At 38.7% G+C, this 20,866-nt stretch overlaps 1 protein-coding gene and 1 non-coding gene across 4 annotated transcripts in view; both read right to left on the bottom strand.

Annotated features, from left to right (window-relative positions):
* Positions 1-315: 315 nt before the first annotated feature.
* The window catches only part of LOC122708182 (dimethylaniline monooxygenase [N-oxide-forming] 1-like), a 38,554-nt gene continuing 18,003 nt past the window's right edge, over positions 316-20,866 (bottom strand). The window contains exons 3-10 of one of the 3 annotated variants that reach the window (XR_006345036.1): positions 18,454-18,642; positions 15,051-15,213; positions 11,285-11,427; positions 8,035-8,234; positions 5,930-6,285; positions 5,185-5,257; positions 2,694-2,797; positions 1,892-1,925 (exon numbers count right to left, since the gene is read on the bottom strand). Coding sequence is in view for 2 of the 3 variants with exons in the window: in XM_043924358.1 (XP_043780293.1) it covers positions 1,735-2,077; positions 5,185-5,257; positions 5,930-6,285; positions 8,035-8,234; positions 11,285-11,427; positions 15,051-15,213; positions 18,454-18,642 (1,467 nt within the window). In the remaining variant the exon portion in view is untranslated. Of the gene's footprint in view, positions 490-1,336; positions 2,078-2,693; positions 2,798-5,184; positions 5,258-5,929; positions 6,286-8,034; positions 8,235-11,284; positions 11,428-15,050; positions 15,214-18,453; positions 18,643-20,866 lie in introns of those variants that run through there. The other 2 variants (XM_043924359.1, XM_043924358.1) reach the window with 2 other exon arrangements.
* LOC122708403 lies at positions 13,585-13,689 on the bottom strand. The gene has a single exon (XR_006345183.1). It is a non-coding gene; the product is annotated as a small nucleolar RNA U13 (small nucleolar RNA).

Genomic DNA, 20,866 nt, shown 5'->3' with positions numbered 1-20,866 from the left:
AGTGCTTTTGTGAACTAGTTTGGCTCCCAGAACTCAGAGAAGCATTCTATTTATAGATTACTAGTTTATTATAAAAGGATGATATAATTTAGGAATAGCCAGATAGAAGAGATACACAGGGCAAGGTAGGTGGGAAGGGAATGGAATTTCTATGTCCTCTCAAGGGCACCATTCTCCCTGAATCTCTATGTGTTCACCAACTTGGAAACTCTCTGAACCTCATCCTTTTTGGTTTTTACAGAGGTTTCATTACATAGACATGATTGATTAAGTCACTAAGCATTGGTTATCGATTCAACCTCCAGCCTGCCTCTCCCCTCCCCACAGATCCAAGGGGTGGAAGGAAAGTTCCAATCCTCTAATCACATGGATGGTTCTTCTGGTGATTGGCCCCCATCTTTAGGTGTTTTCCGAGAGTCACCTCATTAACAAAAGATATCTTTATGTTCTCATCACTTAGGAGATTTCAAGAGTCTTAGGAGTTCTGTGCTGGAAATGAGGAGGAAGACCAAATATACAGTTGTTATTACATATCACAATATCACATATGTTAAGAAGTGAAATAGGTTAGAAGTGTTAGAAAATGGAACAAAAAAGAGGAGCTGGAAGAGCAGACCAGAGTGGAAGAGACACAAACTGCATCTCTTCTTACCTACACGACTCAATCCTGAGTCCGTAGGTTTTGAATTTCCTCCAGTGTGCAAACCATGGGCCTCTCTGTGAGGTGAAGTGTGCCATCTAAGCCCCTCAGTGAGATAATGTGAAGGCAACACCTTTTCTGGCTGAGTCACATTCTCAAATGTGTAACTGTGAGAGAGGATCCAGGGTTGGTATAGCTTGGTCAAAAACTGCTTTAGACACGGTGTTTGCCTTTGCTCCTCTTTTCCTGTCTTTTCTTTCTCCTATTATCTCTCTGTGAAAGACTTCTCAGCTCTGTCTTTTCCAATTGGATTTGGTTGACTCTTAGAAGAGGCAGCCATTTGCCTCTTTAAGCAGAGTTGTAAAGGTGTATGTGAGTGGAAGATGTTTTTCCTTTGGGTGCTGGAGGCTGGTTCCAAGAGTGGGTGGAGGTGGTTGTTTTCTGTGGAATAGATCTGATTGGGTTTGTTCTTATGTCAGCTGAAGACCCTGTTTGGTTGAAGAGTGTATTATAGGGGGATGGGCACTTCTATGCAGGTACATTCCTTTAGAAACACTCCAACCAAGTCGTTGACACCTCCCATCCTTTTATGGTCTTTATTAATAGACTTCTCATCTCCTTCTCGCTTTTCCCCAACTCTTAAAAAGAGAATTAAAGACCACTCAAAGTAATCCTAGGCTTTTGCTTTCTTTTTTATTTTTAATCAACTGATACCATAAGAGTGCCATTTTAATACAACCAAATCTTTCATGAAATATTGAATTTTATTTGAGATATATGAAAATAGGAAAGAGGTCTAATTTCTCAAAGTGGTGTCTGAGACAACTCTCTCTTCTAAAATGAACCTGGAACCTTCCAGCAGCCTTCAAATGCACAGAAATCTTGGTTATCTTTCTCTGGCATTAGAAGCAGGTGGAGCTGGGAGACACTCAGGAATACTAGTGGGCTCTCAAGCCAGCCAGGGAAGGGGAAGGGGTGGCTTTCATTGCTCAGATATAGATTATAGTCATGAAGGCAAAGTTGTTGCAGTGGGGGAACCAGATTGCTGTCCATCTACTCTGTGCATTTGATAGTTTATTTAGGTAATTTTTTATTTATAGGAAAATCAGGAAAATGGCCACAAGCAAAGCTAGAAAGCTGAAGAGTTTAAGTAAGCTTGCGAAGAGAGATGGGGATTCTTGTACAATTCGAGTTTTGGTGGCCTTGAATGTTCGGTCCCACTGGGTCATGATAGCATTTCGGGCTCCTTCCCATTTCCCTGGACCAGTCAAACGGAATTGGTATGGTGTGCATGGGCCAAAGAAGATGGCCAAAGCCAGGCGTGGATCCGTCAGGAGCAGAGAGAACAGGTTGGGCTTTGCATTGATAGCGGTCAGGAGTTCATCTACATATGTGATATAATCAGTTTGCAAAGCTTTGCAGTAACACAAGCCAAACCTTTATAAAAGGAAGATTGGGATAAAGAAGAAAACAAAAAGATTAAATAATGGTAACCTTAGAACAAGTAAAAGTGCCAGAAGTAAACAATGAGGCCACAAAATTTGAACTGGTTTCTGTATTCTTCCCTCCACGCCCATAGTTGTCAAATGGTCTCATGGTATTGTTTAAATACAAGATAGATCCTGTGAAAAAACACTCTGTACACATCGTTTGTCAAATGCTGATAATGAATCTAGTATTACTTTAGTTCTATTGTTAAATGATTAGCAATTTCTAGCAAAAAAGGTTTTATATAATTTTACTATTCTTATATCTTCCTAAAACTCAATTATTGCTTGATTTGTATAATGTGAAAAATCACAAAACTCAGTAGGGTGAAATTCTGTGTAATGCTGGTATTAATCTTTAATTAATTAATCCCTCGACTGACCAAAGTGACAAAAGCTGTTGCTTCATGTAGTTCTAATTAGTGATTTATGTTATGCTAGAATTGCATAATGGAGATCAAATCATATCCCAGGTTGAGAATGAAGAAGAGACACTGGAAGTGCTTTTATAATTTTGGGATTTAGGACTTTGACAAGGATAGTAAAACATTTGAAGTTTGGAAATATATATGAAGGAGAAAAGTGGTGTTTCTTAAAGGCAGTGATTTTAAGTCTTTTTTCTCGGTCACAAACCCCTTCTTTTTCCCAAGTGAAAACTATATGTCAAAGTCTGAAACATAAACAGTAAAACAGAGAAAATCAGAGGTGCTTTAGGATTAGGAGCTGGGGAGAGCAAGAGTCCTTCCCAGCTGGCCATCTGCCTTCCACTGTCCCTGGCCCTTTGTGGTAGCCAAAAAGCAGAGCGCAAGTGGAGACCTCTCTCTGGAGAAGGGCCGACAAACTTGTTCTGCAAAAGGCTAGATGCTAAATATTTAAGGTCTATGAGGGCCATGTTACAGTCTCTACCTCAGCTAGTCAACTTTACTGTCCTAATGCAAAAGCAGTCTTAACCAATACTTAAATTGAGTCTGCTCAGTCGCTCAGTTGTGTCTGACTCTTTGCAACCACATGGACTGTAGCCGCCAGGCTCCTCTGTCCATGGGATTTCCCAGACAAGAATTCTGGAGTGGGTGGCCATTTCCTTCTCCAGGGGGTCTTCGCCACCCAGGGATCAAACCTGTGTCTTCTGTATCTGCAGGCAGATTCTTTACCAGTGAGCCACCAGGGAAGCCCAAACTTGAGTGGGGCTGTGTGCTAATAAAGCTTTACTTATGGCCACAGTGATGTGAATTTTACAAAATTTGCACATATCATAAAATCTTCTTCTTTCTAGTGATTTAAAATAGGAAAATAGGTGGTTGGCAGATTTGGTCCATTGGCCCTGTTTTGACTCCTGTTCTAGAGTGGCCGTCTGAATAAAAACAGGAGAGCTGAACGTGGATTTGCTGAAATGAATGAATGAGCAGACCCTTTGGTGTCAGAGTGGATAAACACAACAGTTTGCCTTCTGATTATGGATAGAAGTATAGAGTAATATCTGGTAGATAAGGATTAATTACATTTGGTTTAGGATATAAACTCCACGTCTCCATGTCATGCTAGATGACCATGGTCTAAAGTGATGGTTTAGGATGTTAAAACCTCAGTTTCCTTTTCCTTTCTTTCCTTAAACAGGTTAGCTTAGTCTTTTTTTCCCCTCCTTTTGAGTCTTAGCTGCTTCTTTTTTCTCTAGTGTAACTCACACCATTCTTTGCTCTTGCTTTACCAGTTTTATTTTTTTTTTACTCTTTTTTTTTAAATTTTTTTTATTTATATTTATTTTTATTATTATTATTATTTTTTTCCAGTGGGTTTTGTCATACATTGATATGAATCAGCCATGGATTTACATGTATTCCCAATCCCGATCCCCCCTCCCACCTCCCTCTCCACCCGATTCCTCTGGGTCTTCCCAGTGCACCAGGCCGGAGCACTTGTCTCATGCATCCCACCTGGGCTGGTGATCTGTTTCACCATAGATAGTATACATGCTGTTCTTTTGAAATATCCCACCCTCACATTCTCCCACAAAGTTCAAAAGTCTGTTCTGTATTTCTGTGTCTCTTTTTCTGTTTTGCATATAGGGTTATCGTTATCACCTTTCTAAATTCCATATATATGTGTTAGTATGCTGTAATGTTCTTTATCTTTCTGGCTTACTTCACTCTGTATAATGGGCTCCAGCTTCATCCATCTCATTAGGACTGGTTCAAATGAATTCTTTTTAATGGCTGAGTAATATTCCATGGTGTATATGTACCACAGCTTCCTTATCCATTCATCTGCTGATGGGCATCTAGGTTGCTTCCATGTCCTGGCTATTATAAACAGTGCTGCGATGAACATTGGGGTGCACGTGTCTCTTTCAGATCTGGTTTCCTCAGCGTGTATGCCCAGAAGTGGGATTGCTGGGTCATATGGCAGTTCTATTTCCAGTTTTTTAAGAAATCTCCACACTGTTTTCCATAGCGGCTGTACTAGTTTGCATTCCCACCAACAGTGTAAGAGGGTTCCCTTTTCTCCACACCCTCTCCAGCATTTATTGCTTGTAGACTTTTGGATAGCAGCCATCCTGACTGGCGTGTAATGGTACCTCATTGTGGTTTTGATTTGCATTTCTCTAATAATGAGTGATGTTGAGCATCTTTTCATGTGTTTGTTAGCCATCTGTATGTCTTCTTTGGAGAAATGTCTGTTTAGTTCTTTGGCCCATTTTTTGATTGGGTCATTTATTTTTCTGGAATTGAGCTTCAGGAGTTGCTTGTATATTTTTGAGATTAATCCTTTGTCCGTTTCTTCATTTGCTATTATTTTCTCCCAATCTGAGGGCTGTCTTTTTCACCTTACTTATAGTTTCCTTTGTAGTGCAAAAGCTTTTAAGTTTCATTAGGTCCCATTTGTTTAGTTTTGCTTTTATTTCCAATATTCTGGGAGGTGGGTCATAGAGGATCTTGCTGTGATTTATGTCGGAGAGTGTTTTGCCTATGTTCTCCTCTAGGAGTTTTATAGTTTCTGGTCTTACATTTGCTTTACCAGTTTTAGTTGTGATTCAAAAAGAATGCATAGCACTTAACTTACCCACTGGGCTTGTTTTTTTTTCTTTCATTAACTTCCTCGATCATTATGCTTGATGGTGGTAACTTAATCACACCTATAAAGCAAACAAATAAACAAAAATGCAATGTAACTTCAGTGCTTACTTAGCAGGCAAAGATGCTTTACTACTGCACATCTTTTATTTCTACTACTGAGCAAATTATCTGTTCTTTTGGCAGAAATGTTAGCAGAGTAATGTTAACTCCTGGTGATTATGCCACCAGTTGAAGAGATAAGAATCAAATCCCCTCACTACTTATTTGATATTGCAGAACCTCACAACTGGCTTGACTGAATTTGTCATTCAATTGATTGAGCTTTTAAAGTGTTCAAATGTTCATTGAACCAGTTGATTCAGTCAGACTAGCAGCTGATATTTTTTGATTCATGATTTATCTTTTGTGCTTGTACTGGCACAAATTCATTATGATATTGTAATTCAGTGAACAATAGATGAATTTGCTTTAAAAAATTCTATTATTTTAGATGGGAGGTGGGAAAAGTCTCAAAATTTCCAGTATCTAAATTGACACGGTAAACTGAACACATATATCCTGTTATTTCTTTTTTTAAAATTAATTTATTTTAATTTGGCCACACCACGTGGCTTGTGAGATGTTAGTTCCCCAACCAGGGATTGAACCTGAGCCCTCCACTGTGAAATGAGGAGTCGTAACCCCTGGACTGCCAGGGAATTCCCATGTTCTCCTATTTCTTATACACTTACCTTTCAGGACCCGAACAGCCCATCGAGCTTGTGTATCCCCTGTGGGTAGTATGGAGCCCAAGGGTTTGATGAGACCAATGACAGCCAGGGTTGGCTTTGGTAGATGTGCAGGAAAGATGTACTTGTATAGCGATGCCTGGCCATCTTCGACTTTCACTACAGTCTCGTCAAGGAAGGGGAAATCAAAAGTGTATCCAGTGGCAAAAACAATGATATCGACGGGCTCTTCCTTTGGGGTGTTGTTAAATACGACAGAGTTTTCCTTCACTTCCTTAACGCTTGTCTTGATGAGTACTTTCCCAGTGATGATACGGCCTGGGAGCTCGTCATTTAGCACAGGCTCTCTTAGTTGTACCCTAGACATTAACATGGATAAGGAAGAGATCTGCCAGGAACTGATGCAGTCAGCCCGCCCTCCTCCTCCCCTTCTCCTCTTCATTTTGCGACTTGCCCCTCAGCTAGGCAGGAGGTGACAGTACTGTGGGAAGTTACCTTTGTGGGAGTGGCTTCATGAATGACCAAGAAGGATGATGGAACCATGCTTACCATTTACAAGAATTTAGAAGCCTGGGGAGAAGGAGGTCAGAATTTTCTCTAGCTCTACTTCTCCTGCTGAATTCTAGCATTCAGTTATCCCTGTCATTTTAGAGATAGCTGAATGCTGAAGGACCACAAGGGAAACCAGGGACTTCTCTATGTGCTGAGAAATGCTAGAAACTCTTTCCTCCTCAGAAGCAATTGTATAAGGAAAGTATGCATGTGTTTAAAAGGAACAAGGGCAGAATTAGCTTTTTCTGGCTATGCCTTTGGAATCACCCTTTTCTGGCTGTGTCTTTGGAATCACAAAGCAAATGCTTTGCTGGATGATTTTAAGTAAGCTGAGTCATTTTGGGCTTATGGTGAATGCACAGAAACAGACAATGTGATCAAATGGAGGGAGCTCTGGAGCAGGAGGTAGTAAGGGTGGCTTTGTGTCCAAATGTTTATACTTAACAGAGCTTGGGAAAACCATTTCATCTTTGTAGGCTTTCCTTTATTCACCTGTAAAATAGGGATACTAATACTTGCCATCCTTGTTAGTTGATTGGGTTGGATGAAGAACATATGAAATAGTATATTTCTAAGAACTTTGGAAATGAAAAAGGATTGGCTAAATCTAACAGGGAAGATATTACAATTCCTCAGGCTTCTTTTACATTTTCTAGGCTTTGTGGGATTAAATAAAGTCTTTTGAGTGGCCATTCAGGCTAAATCAAGCTTATGGTAGGAAAGGCTCTGGTGAAAAGTTTAAAACTCCTAGGGGACCTGAAGTTAGGTAACAGAAGAGGGTAGGTAAGAAAGGAAAAAAATGGAGACAATAGCAGGACTAGAAGAGCAGGGAGAGAGGAAGGTGTATGAGAGAAGGATGAAGAGACCCAGAGGAATGAAGTACATGTAGTAGGAAGGGGGCTGTCTCCCAACCCTGGTGGCTTGGGTGCCATGTGATCAATCCTGGTCCAGAGTGGAATCTGGGGGAAGATCAGACAGGATCTCCAGGCTGTGGTGCTACCCTGGCAATGGAATATCATTGTACAGAGTCAATGAATGAGGAAGTAAAATAAAACCACTGGTACTTGTTAATGGGCTAAGTAATGGGTTGTAACTGAAAGGATAAGACTGAAATCAAGGTCATCGGAAGAAGGCACTGTTTTTTGAAAGATGGTGAAGGATTAAATTTTTCCCACACTGTGAAACAGGCAAATGTGTTGTTTTTGTTGGAAGAGTCATAGACAAATAATTCTCTTTTGATTGCTGCAACTAAGGTTTATGTAACTTGCCAAGGTCACAGAGTCTGCTTGGTACTAGATTAACTTGGGCAAGTGACTGAATTTCCCTGTCTTAGTATACCCACTCTGAAAGGGAGGTTATATGGTTTACTTTAAAGGGTTGTTGACAGTTATGTATCACATAATTCTACTTACCAAGCACTGAAAACAGTTAGCCATTATGACTAAGTAATTTATATGAAGTTTTCCTTCATACTCAGTCTTGTTGCTGTATTATGGCTGCTGGAAGGACCAATGCCCCTTCTCCCTAACAGCCTTCTGCAGCCCCTCTGCATTTACCTGTCTTCTGGTATTAAGCCATAATTTGCATGATTGAACCAGCTGTTCATCCTTTTCGCTATCAACCAATTCACAATTGGAGTTGGAAGAGAATTTCTGAATGTGTTCTGAAATCGTGTCATGAAAACCATGTCCCATGGGTACCCTGAGTCAAAGACACGGCTGATCGCCCATGCCCCTCCGGTGGTGCTGAGGAACACCTAGAAGCAATCAGAGAGGTCACTCACTTTGACACAGTGAACAGGGCTGGTTCTGTCAGAGATTATTTTCATGAGTTGAAAGGCACCAAATAGCCAGCCACCCCCAAAATACCTCCCTGACAAGATAGTTTTGGCTTCTCTAACTCCTACTTTATTCTTTTGAGATAATGGTTTGAGTATCTAGAGTATTAAAATGCCTTAGCACATATTATTGAGCACTTTTTATCTGCCAGGCTCAGTGCTAGACACCATGGTGAATTATATATTGTGGTTGGCCATAGGAACTTAGAATCTCATGTGAGAAGATAGTGAATAGGTGATAACAACTTTGTATGCTAGTGACTATAGGCAAGAGTAGGGCAAGGATGCAACTGAAAGTTGTCTGCAGGGACTTCCCTGGTGGTCCAGTGGTTAAGACTCTGCCTTCCTGGATCAAACCCATGCAGGAAGCACAAGTTTTATCCAGGGAACTAAGATTCCACACGCTGTGCAGTGCAGTTAGAAAAAATAAAAAAGATGTCTGCAAAGGGTTTCAACATAAAGCATTGTTAGAACTGATAGTAAAATTCAGTAATAAAACTAGTTTTGGTGGATTTTTAAAAAACAGATTATTTGACTAGTTGAGTTTACCAGCTGACCTAGTTCATTAAGCTAATAGTTACTTTGGAACCTATACAACAAAGAGTTGTCTGTATAACTTTTTAAAATTGAAAAATTTAGTCAACCGATCTGTTGCTTTGCAAATACAAAACAACTGGTTTAATGCCCGTTTTCTCTTCCAATAAACTGGGGCATGGTGGCCATAGCTGCAGTGTTACTGCCTTTATGATACATTTTGATTGACCTTATAATACTGGAGTAGGTAGCCACTCCCTTCTCCAGGGGATCTTCCCCACCCAGAGATAGAACCTGGATCTCCTGCATTGCAGGCAGATTCTTTAGCATCTGAGCTACCAAGGAAGCCTCATAATATGATGGAGCCTTATGGTGGCAAGAACTATAAGCACATCAGTAATTCTGACATTAGACATATTTGCACCTGCCTTTCTTCATCATGATGAAGAATCAGTTATGATATTTTGGTAGAAATGAATTATATTCTGAAACAAGGGAAGTTTCTTTGTCAATATAGAAATGGTGTGTGCCAAAGCATGTTTTCAGATTGAAGAAATTTCCAGTGGTTAGAGAAATAGAAGTAGTAATATGTGACTCACATGTGTTGGTCATTGTGAATGGGCCTATGCTGATTTTTGCTTCAGAACCTCCTTTTCCTTCCTTCGGGATAACTCTACCAAATTGCTAAGTCTCTCCAAATCAGTCGATCAATCATCAAGTTCCTTCCTTAAAGTTCCAGAAAGGAACACACTCCCAATTCTTTTTCCTCATACCTATTTTCATTCTTGCAATTATTGATCTAATTCTTTACACTTATTTACATGACATCTGTTTTCCCCATGACTATACCATCTATGACAGCAGGAATCCTGTTTGATTATTCTGTTCTCCCGTGTATCCTCCATGCCTGGCACAACATTTGGTATAGCAGAATTCAACAACTAATATTGATTGGTTACCTGAATGGCTTTCAATGAGTTCATAGCATAGTTGGAAAGAAAATACACACTATAAATAATACATACTATATATTTTGCCTGTATATAAAAGACAATTGCCCTGCCGCGCTAAGTGGCTTTAGTCATGTCCAACTCTGTGTGACCCTGTGGACTGTAGCCCGCCAGACTCCTCCATCCATGGCGATTCTCCAGGGAAGAATACTGGAGTGGGTTGCCATGCCCTCCTCCAGGGGATTTTCCCGACTCAGGGATTGAACCTGAGTTTCATAAGTCTTTTGCATTTGGCAGGCAGGTTCTTTACCTCTAGCGCCAACTGAGAAATCTCAAAAAATGAGCAATACCAAGAATTCAAAGTGCCATCCAAGGAGTGTAAATTTCAGTTATTACATCAATTCATACTGGAGAGATGATTTTGTGTTGGGTAGAGGTGTCTGGGAATGTAAATGTAAGTTGTCATAAAAGAGAAAAGGGCACTGCAGAAGGGAGGGCTATGGTGTGAGTGAAGGGGAAAATTGAGGCTTGGGGGTGGGAAAGGTCACAGAGTAGACCAGTCGGCATTCAGTTGCTGATCATGTGGGAAAGCAGTGCAGGATAAAGTTAAAATGGCAGATCTGGACCAGGTGATGGAGAGCCCTGTAATTAATGATTTTTTTCTTTTTTTAGGTAGGGAGGAGTTGTTAGTTTTTTAACGTGAGTGTCATAAGGAGAGCAGGCTTTTCAGAGGATTTGTTTCTTGGTGGTTGGGGGTCTGGATGGATTGTTGTGTGTATGGGGCTGGTCTGGGGCAGGAGTCCAGGCACTTAAGGTAGGATTAGGAGCAGGGGCTTTGAATGGAAGAGACTTGGGTTTGAGGACTGGCTCTACCAGCTGCTGGTGGTGTGCCTTTAGGCAGCTTGTTTAACTCTAGGTTTCAGTTGCTTCACTGGTGGTTAGGGAGTCTTGTACCTACTTCATGGCTTGTTTTGATGATTGGCTGAGGTCATGCAGTAAAGCCTTTAGTGCTGTTCTTGGTACAGAGTAAGCAAGCCCCAGTAATAGTAACTCTTCCCATAATTGTGAGAAGGAAAGTGTAACAGATTCCACGTGAGGTGGTATGGACCTGATGAGGATGGTGGCAATCAATAAGGAAAGGAAGGAGCAAATGGGAGATCTTAGTAAGAAAAAATTAGCCAGAATTTTCTGACTAATGGGACTGAGTAAGAAACAGATTCTTCCTGTAACTCATTTTGGCTGGGAAAATAGCAAAAATAAGAAGTCAGAGAACCCAAATTTTTGAGGAAAAATGATACAATATGACACCTGGAATTTATAGTAACATTTATGAACATTCAAGAAAAAAGTACCTAAAAAATCTGTTTGTGTGTGTGTGTTTTAGGAATTTTTTCCTTTCATTATCTATCATGGTGTCAGACACAGTTTGCTTGAGGCATGCATCTTAAGATAAAGCTCCTCATTAGGTAACACCAAGAACCATACCTTCTTTGCCAGGTGGCTGGCCTCCACAGCAATGTCTGTGCCAGAATTTCCCATTCCAATAACAAGAACGCTCTTGTCCCTAAATATATCTGGATGTTTATACTCTCGGCTGTGGAAATACTGGCCTTTAAAAGTATTTATACCTATAGAAAAAAAAAAGGAAGTCAGATAGAAAATTTACAAGATCTGTGAATGAAACACACACATTATTCAGCTAATAACATCCTTTTGATGGGTGATTTAGGTTGTTTTAATAGCATACTCAATTTTAAGAAAATCTGAAACACGGATACATAATTATGCAAGATACAGAAATTGGTGAGTGATTATTTATTTAATAGAGATACTTACTCCATCTCACTAGATGGACCTCTAGTTTTACTTATTAGATGATTACTAAGTTAAAATATCATGGCACTATAAAAAAACCCACCCCCCCCCCCAACCCACTGGGGATTTCAAAGTTTTTGAGCATGAGCCACCCATCCTTCCTTTGCCCTGCAGTAAACCATTTTCTGCTAAAAACAACAACAACAAAAAAAAAACAAAAACAAAAAAAAAAAAAAAAGAAGGAAAGAAAGAAAAAAAAAGCATGGCATTAAGACTTATTAAGCTGAAGTATAAGAAGTCCTTACTTTTTAAAATTTGATAGAAATGAATGGGACAGAAATACTCTATTTGCTAATATTTGATTATTTAGAAGTTTTCATAAGCAAGGAGAAAGAGCAGAGAAGTTAAAGTGAACTATGAGTCAGTGCTTCCACTCTATTCAGCAAACTTTTTGGACCCCTCTTATGTGCCAGACACTGTGCTAGATGATATGGGAAATAAGAAATAAAAATATGGGACTTTCCTGGTGATCCAGTGGTTAAGAATCTGGCTTCCAATGCAGGGGATGCAGGTTCACATCCCTGGTCAGGGAACTAAGATCCCACATGCTGCAGGGTCACTAAGCCTGTGTGACACAAGAGAAACTTGAGTGCCACAGCAAAGACCCAGTGCAACAAAAATTTTTTTAAAAAAGGAAATAAAAGTATGGTCCCTATTTGAAAGATCCTTGTGTGTTCGCCTTGGTGACTGATGGTAACTCAGGCTAGGTTTGCTGAGCCAGCCAGAGTTGGCTCAGAGAAAAAGGAGATATGTTAGTTATACTGGGATCAGAGCTATTTGAATTAGATAAGACATCTCAGTTGATGCCAAATCTCACTGAAACATCAAATGCTTGTGGAGGGTTTTGGAAAATACTCTTAGGTTGCATAAAACGATCAAAAGCAATCCTGTACAAAGAACATTTTTTTTTTTTTTTTAAAGAAAATATCACAGTACATCTAGATTCTCAGTGAATTCTCAGGATATGGATGCTGTGGCACATTAGTGGCACATTACTGGGCCTTAACCAAGGCCCAGTAACTCTTTATTTCACCTTAAATCTTTAGAAATCTAACACGAATCTCAGTTAAAACCCAACCACAATCTAGATCATAAAGTTTAGCAATAATGCAATCAAATTCAAATATTGACTTAGCTCAATATTTGACCCAATATGGATCCGAGAACTGCCAGGAATGGAGGGCTGGACAAGTTTAATGAGAATAATAGCATTATCTATGAATGTTAGATTATCTTAGATTATCTCTGGATCAGGCTCTTTTGGATCACAAGTGGACAAATATGAGACTCTGTGGCTTGAGTCTTCTCTCAGACTAATACTTTCCCCACTTATATTATAGGAGAACAGAGCAAGAACTTTTGTTAGGTGAAGTGGCTGTGTTAGTAAACAGCTGAATGTATATGGTTTCTGAATTAATAAAATAAGTTACTTTGGGAAGTTATATATTTATTCCAACTGTAATACCTATTATATTTACTAAGACTTTTTGGAACACTTTCTTCTTGAATTGCCTCCAGAACTCATGACATGGTTTTTTGAATAGCTTAAATGAGTTTAATTTTTGTGATGATTAACACCTACTCCAGGGTGTGTGTAAGTCTGCTATGGGGCAGAGAGAGAGATGATGAGGTTTGGAGGACTCCATTTCAAGTCTAAAGTCATGAAATTTTAGTGCTCAAAGGCTCCTTAACAATAATTCAGCCATGGATTTGAAATAACCAATTGGTAGTGGCTGGTAATATGGATATTGAGAAGGATGGCAAATACTGTAGAGTTCTGTTTGCTTGATTTGTGATATATAATGTTGGGTAAGATAGGTAAAACCCCTCAGTTTCTAGGAAGGAAAACAGAGGCTTAGAAAGGTTAAGTGTAAAGCCCAAGATTATATAGCTTTTTTTCCTTTTTTAAACATCTGATGGGTAATGGGTTGGTGTCCTAACAAGGTTTAGGAGGGAGCACATGTCATGCAACAACATGAACACCCAATCATCATGCCCATGAACTACTAAAGGATCATAGCTTCTTAATTGTATAACCGGGAATCTATACCTCCTGGGTCCCAAGCTCTTCTTATTTAAACTGAACACATTGGCTCCATTGCTTTCAAGCTATGCTTTATCCTAATCTGACCTGACTTGAGTAACATCTGCAGGGCAGGTCCAGGACCATTTCAAGTACATGAATTTGTTGTAAAGTGAGTATTGCTGTTACTACAGGCCATATGTAGACTGGGATCACTCCACTGGACCCCTATAAAACTCATTTCATTCCTTTCACGCAGGCTATGTGTTGTCTTATCCACTTCTGTATTCTTAGCAATAAACACAGTGTACTCTCTATGTCAGGAAATTCTCTGGATTCTTGGAGTGATCCAGTACCAGGCACTCCTATTGGGAGTTGGAGTAACTTGCCTACTCAGGGGTTTTCTCTGTAGGCAAGAAATGGGTAAGGTGGAAAGAATTCATAGTCGAATGCATTCAAGCAGAGGCTGTTGAGTCTTTCTCAGGGATGCTGAAGAGTTTCCTGTATCAGGAAGAAGGCTGAACTGCGTTCCAATTCAATGATTATAGTCTATGACAGTTTTCAGGGTGTGTTTTATCTTAACGTGGCCTGACTTCAGTAACCGCTGGGAGCAGACCAAGTATCATTGGAGGTAGATGAATTAATTGTGAACTGAGCCTTGTGATCACTGTGTCATATTTAGATGATTCGGATTAAAATTTGCTTAAGTTTGAACCTTTTGAATCCTGTGCTGCAGATTAAATAAACCAAGCCACTGGATTTTCTATTCCCTCTGAGTTGTAATCCAATTGAAGTTTGACATAAATGAATCATGGTTGCAAAAGCCAGATGAAGAAACTGAGGCCCAAAGATATCTTAATTTGTCTCCCAAGACTCATGCCCCTAGTGACTGTTACCCAGTGCCATAAACCTTTGATCTAGGTAACTGCTGTGACCCATAGACACAAACAAATGAAAATCAAGTTATTTTTTCCTTTATTCACAGATTGATGCTTGTGACCTCTCCTCTCACCTTTGTCAATGCACTACTGCTGTGTCTAGCAAACGGTCTAGGCCTCCCGTGTCTTAGAAGGTTTTCTGGTGCTGCCAGTCACTTAGAGATGGACATTGAACTTCAGTGAAGCATGAAACTGCTTCATAGTTATTCATTCTACTCTTTGGTACTCAAAACTTGTTTGAAACTGATGAAAGCCAGAATCTGGCCAAATAGCGCTGGTCAAGGGAAAAAACCCTCTTACCTCACTACTTTAACTATTTAATGGAGGAGATCAATAGGAATTTATTTCCAAAACAATCCAGTATCAGGGTGGCTCACATAAGACAAATTAAAGTCAGTTGTAGAAAGGGCTATACCTGGAAAGGAGTCCAGTGGTAAATACGGATTAGTAAGAAAACCAGTGCAGACCATGACAGCATCAAAGATGGCTGACTCTTGCTTCCCTTCGCGCAGAGTGACTACCTCCCACTGGCCTGTGGCAGTAAAATCTGGGCGTTTTCTTACACTGTAGACTTTTGTCTGAAAAGAGAATCATAGACATGGTTAATAGTTTTCAAGATTCCAGAAAGGGCTTGCTGGCTGACATGCCAATTATTTCAAATGTTCTTGAGCACAGACTAAATATAATAAGCATAACCCTAGACACTGAATTGGGCTCTCAGGTTAATCACAATTTTCTGGATGGAAGTATTCTAAACTTAGAGTTGTATAGGGGTATTGAAGAGAGGTGGTCAGGTCCAAAAATTTTAAGTGATTTGCTCCAAGTCTCACAATGTGTGATAGAACCAAGACTATAACACAGGTCTTTCTGTGTTTTTAAAGTTCTTTTTCTGCCGTATCTAGTTCTTACAGAAACAACTCTGTTTTTTCAACTTTAAACTTTTTATTTTGTATTGGAGTATAGCCAATTAAAAATGGCGTGTTAGTTTCAGGTGAACAGCAAAGGGACTCAAGAGACAGTTCTTTTCAACCGTTCCTTTAAGAGAGACATGGATAGTATATAATTGAAAATATAAATCTGGTCACAAGTATCTTAGCTTATGAAAGGCCTTATAGGCTATGGTACTGAAGTTTGCCCAGACTGAGGGAACTATGGAAGAGTGCTCATTTTATGGGTGAATTTCTGTGGAGTTGTCTGAATTTCAATACAGTTGATTGTTGAACAACATGGGTTTGAACTGTGCAGGTCCACTTATATGTGGATTTTTAAAAAACAGTAAATATTACAGTAAACAGGATTCATAAGTGTTTGGATCCATGGATGTGGAACTGTGGATGCAGAGACAGCACAAAAATGGAGGAAATGGGAGATTTCCATTGTGCAGAGTTGGCACCTCTAATCACCCATGTTGCTCCAGGGTCAACTGTAGTCTATTTTTGTTCTCTTCGAGTACATGTATGTCCATGGGTACTAGGTTCTGATTCAGAAAATATATAAAAGAAATTTACAAGTCAAATTTAAAAGCATAAAAGAGACTTTGCTGCCTCATTTTCCTCTTCAGGTTTCAAAGAGGACAGGCTTCTCAAGTCCCACTTAATGGTTCACTGTCTAGTTTATCATACTTGAAGTGCTTGTTGGGGTCTACATTTGTATTAGCAATCGTCTTTTTAAAGCACAAATTTTCAGCTAATTAAAAGATCATTCAAAATAAAATTTATTTTTATCTTGAAAATGCTGAATTTATCATTGAAAACTTGGAAATGTATAGAGAGGAAGGCAAAACAAAACCTCTCACAGACAGCTGCTTGCGTGTACTTTCTTAAAACTTTGGTGAACATCCAGTTTTATATGTTTTTAAGTTATTTTAAAACAGGCTTGGAAAGCATGTAGCAAAGGAAATGCTTCAGGTTCAGAAATTCTGATACATTAAAGAATATTTTTGTGGAGTATATCCATTGATTATGGTAGTTTTATTTTTACTCTATCCCATGGAAGATAAGGAAGTGGGATGAAATAGTCTTTGGACAACTTGAGTACTTTTAATTTTCTCCAGTTTTATTGAGATATAATTGACATATAACAGTGTATAAGTTTAAAGTGTACAACCTAATGATTTAGACATGTGTGCATATTATAACATGATTACCACAATAAGTTTAGTTAACATTTATCACCCCACATAGTTACAATTTTTTTCTTCTGATAAGAACTTTCATGATCTATTCTCTTAGCAACTTTCAAATATACAGTATGGAATAATTACCAATAGTGAAGTCACTCAGTCGTGTCCAACTTTTTGAGACCCCATGGACTATAGCCTACCAGGCTCCTCCATCCATGGGATTCTCCAGGCAAGAATACTGGAGTGGGTTGCCATTTCCTTCTCCAGGGGATCTTCCTGACCGAGGGATGGAACCTGGGTCTCCCGCATTGCAGGCAGACACTTTAACCTCTGAGCCACCAGGGAAGCCCTATAATTACCGATACATTTCCAGAATTGATTTACACAATATAGAATGTATCTCCAGAACGAATTTGTCTTATAACTGGAAGTTTATACCTTTTGAACACCTTCCCTTATTCCCTAGCCTACTTCTGACAGCCATCAGTACGTTCTCTATTTCTGTGAGTTTGGGTTTTTGTTTGTTTGTTTGTTTTGGCCATGCTTCAGGGGCATGAAGAATCTTTAACTTCCCAACTGAGGACTGAATGCATGCCCCCTGCATTGGGAGTTCAGAGTCTTAACTCCTGGACTGCCAGGGAAGGTCCCTTTTTATTTTTTGGATTCTACATATAAATGAGATCATACAAATTTGTCTTTCTCTGAGTTATTTCATTTAGTATAATGCCCTTAAGTTTCATCCATGTGTTTGCAAGTGACAGAATTTTTTTTTTTACCATAGCTGAACAATATTCCATTGTCTGTCTATTTGCCTATTAATCATCTATCACATTTCTTTATCCACTTATCCATCAATGGACACAAGTTATTTCTATAGTTTGGCCTTTGTAAATAATGCTGTAATGAATATGGAGATACAGATATCTCTTCAAGATAGTGATTTCATTTTGATCAGGCATACTTTAAAGGTTGTGAATGTGAATCTTACATGCTACTTGTTTTGGTCAATCTTTCCACTCATGTTAATTTTTCTGTGTAATTCTCCATGAATTCCTAACCATCCCTACCTCTTATAGGGAGGGCAATAGGAGAAGAGAATCACATGAATTTTCATGTGTTTCTTGCAGAGAAAGGAAGAAAGAAAGAGGATATATTTATTTGCTTCTGTCTTTCTACCTACCTCCTGTCTCTTCCCCTAAAATGGGAAAGGAGGTGGGTATGGTCAATGAGAAGAACAATGTCAAAGATTTTTCTAATTCCAAAGATATCTAGAAAAGTTTTCCTTCACACAGTGAGATTCTCTTGTGTATGAGCCAGTGCACACATCCATTTCTATAAACGGACAGTAAAAAGGGAGAACCTAGGAGCTGGTAGGAAGTTCTCAATGTCCCTGTGTATAGGTATTTGGCCCAAACTGAAAATGCAGTTTGATATTTTTAAGGTCCACTTGGATACTTGGATGGAAGCATTGCAAACTAAAAAAAATTCTACACATGAATCCTTAGACCAAATATTCACTTCTACCTCCAGATTTACTTAGGGTGATTGTAAGTAAAAGGGGAAAAAGAATCCAACGAGGTGTCATTGGTCTTGCCAGTTCATTCTCTCATTTATAGAGCCCCAGGTAGAGAGAGATGACACAAAATAGGTAGGAAATATTTCCTGACTGCTAACTGATGTTTTGTGCCTTTCTTACCTTGAATTGAATGCATTCCAGGAGGTTGAACCGGTTTGCATACATTTTGAGATAATCCAGGAATTGAGAATTTGGCACGTAATTTGGATAATCTTCTGGGAATGGAAAGTCCGGATAACAAGACATCTCCTTGCAGCTGTTGGAAACCACAGACTTATAGAGGCTGGCTCTGCCTTCTTCAACATGTTCCTATACAAGCAGTGCATGAAAATGAGTATGTATGCATGTGTGCATATTGCGTGCACACACATGAAATGAATACTAATTTTTAGACATTTGAAACATTGACTAAGATTAAGGTGACCGAGACAATTTATGTATGCGACCTTCTACTTCCTAATGGGATTTGGTATCCTGCACTTAACTTGAAAAATGATGAATATCATGATCAGAATTACAATTTCATCATTATGTGCTAACAAACATAGGATAAACTTACCTGTCTAGATTTACACAGTATCACTGCAAAATAAAGGAGAATATGGAAATACACCAGACTCAGAAAGTAGTTTCTAGATGATGAACGGTTGGTAGGTATGTTGATTTCATGAGGTATTGGCAAAAGGATTATGGAGAAAGGGCATTCAGATTATGAAGGATTTTGTACCTAAAATTAAGGAATTTGAATTTTGTAGAGATTGATTTGTATTAAATTTTGGAAAGATAATTCTGGTTTTACAAAAGATAAAGGGATCCGGAAAGGAAGGGAATGAGGCTAGTTGAGAACTTGAAACACAAATCCACACAATTGCCAATGAGAACCTGAGCACAAGCAATGGCAGCTGAAACTGAAAGAGGTGGGATTTGTTAGGTAGCAGAAAGCTAGAACGCACAGGATTGTGAAACTGATTAGATTTAAGGTTTGGGAGAAGAAGCAGGTCGAGGGTTTCCAGACTGGACAACTGCAAATGGTAAAATGCTAAAAAATTTCCCATCCAGGTTTGAACTTAAATAACTAGCAAATAACAACATCTCAGACAACTAATACTACAAGGCTGAATAGTGGGCAGTTTTAGTTACTCAGGTATATACATTGTCTGTTTTTTGGATGTGTTATAAAGGATTGTTCTAATTTCAGTGGGAAAGTTCTTAGCATTTTAATATTATTTGTTATCTTGGATATGTATAGTTCCTTTTTCCTGTGGAATAAAAGTTATTTTTATGAACAAGTAGAAATGTGAACATAAACCTCACATATGGAGAGGACGTACTTTGTTCTCTCAAAAGGTGTGAATCTAACAGAAAATAAAATTATAACATATCTTTGTAGTTTGAATTAATGATACAGATCTCATCAACTGATGAGTTCTCCTTATCTTGCTTATTTGTGGCTCCACATCTGATAGTCTCATTTATCGAGAACATATCTAGAAAACTAGAATCTAAATGGCTTCTGAGAAAGATGACTATTTAAATCCTGATCTTTTATTCTGTAGGAAGATCTAAAGCAGTGCTGTTCAAAGAGCCAGACTGGTATGAGCTCTTTGCTACCAGTTTATGACAATGTAAGTACAGAAGTTGAGGGTAAGCGTCTTAAAACTTTTATAGCAATAATTCGACTTTGTTCAGTATTCATGCATGTGGACTCTTTAGTGATGAACGGGATCCATCTTGGCTTTGTCTAAGTCATGTGATGAGTTGTGTGGGATTTGAACTGTGTAGTAGTCATGTGAGTAGGACTCCATTACAGTGTGTGACATTTCAAGGTTAGTTTGAAAATTGTTACCCAAAGTGCATAAAAGCTATAAGCTATTTTATTTGGAATATAATTGATATTTGATTATAACTTTATAGAATAAATGGTCAGAAATGACTACTACTGATAAAGGACTGAAGATAAGTTTTAAAAATACAGCGCCACTTGCTTCATTTTGGATAGCAGTTAAAAAAAACGAATATCCTGAGCTTGCTGAGGTTGCTTTGAATTTTCTTCTTCCATTCCATTCTTATATTCTGTGAGCCTCATTTCTCTATGTGTGCTGTTAAACAAAACTTAGAAACGGTTTAGATATATGTTATGTCTTGGGAGGAGTGTTGTCGCCCATCCAATCTAGATTAGATAAAATGACAAACAAGAAGCAAGCTTAATTACCACATTATAAGCCTTAAGTGTTAATATGTACAATGCATAGAGAAAGTGTGCCTATAAGTGTTTTATGGAGAAATGGTATTTCACACATAATGTTTTGTTCAGCAAAAGTTACACTAGTGATTCTCTACAGTAATTGCTTTGTACAGACTTTCAAAGAAATTTGAATTTATGTTTTGTTTCATTTTCACCTTATTATAGCTCTTTTTATTGTATGTCACAAATATCATTGTCTATACTTCCTTGGAAATTAAAACAAACAAACCTGATTCTTTTCCACAGCTCGAGAATCACAGCTCTCTAGATTAGTGCTTTTAAATCTTA

Source organism: Cervus elaphus, chromosome 14 (genome assembly GCF_910594005.1).
Source record: "Cervus elaphus chromosome 14, mCerEla1.1, whole genome shotgun sequence".
Taxonomy (NCBI): domain Eukaryota; kingdom Metazoa; phylum Chordata; class Mammalia; order Artiodactyla; family Cervidae; genus Cervus; species Cervus elaphus.
This window is presented reverse-complemented; position numbering and strand designations above follow the sequence as displayed.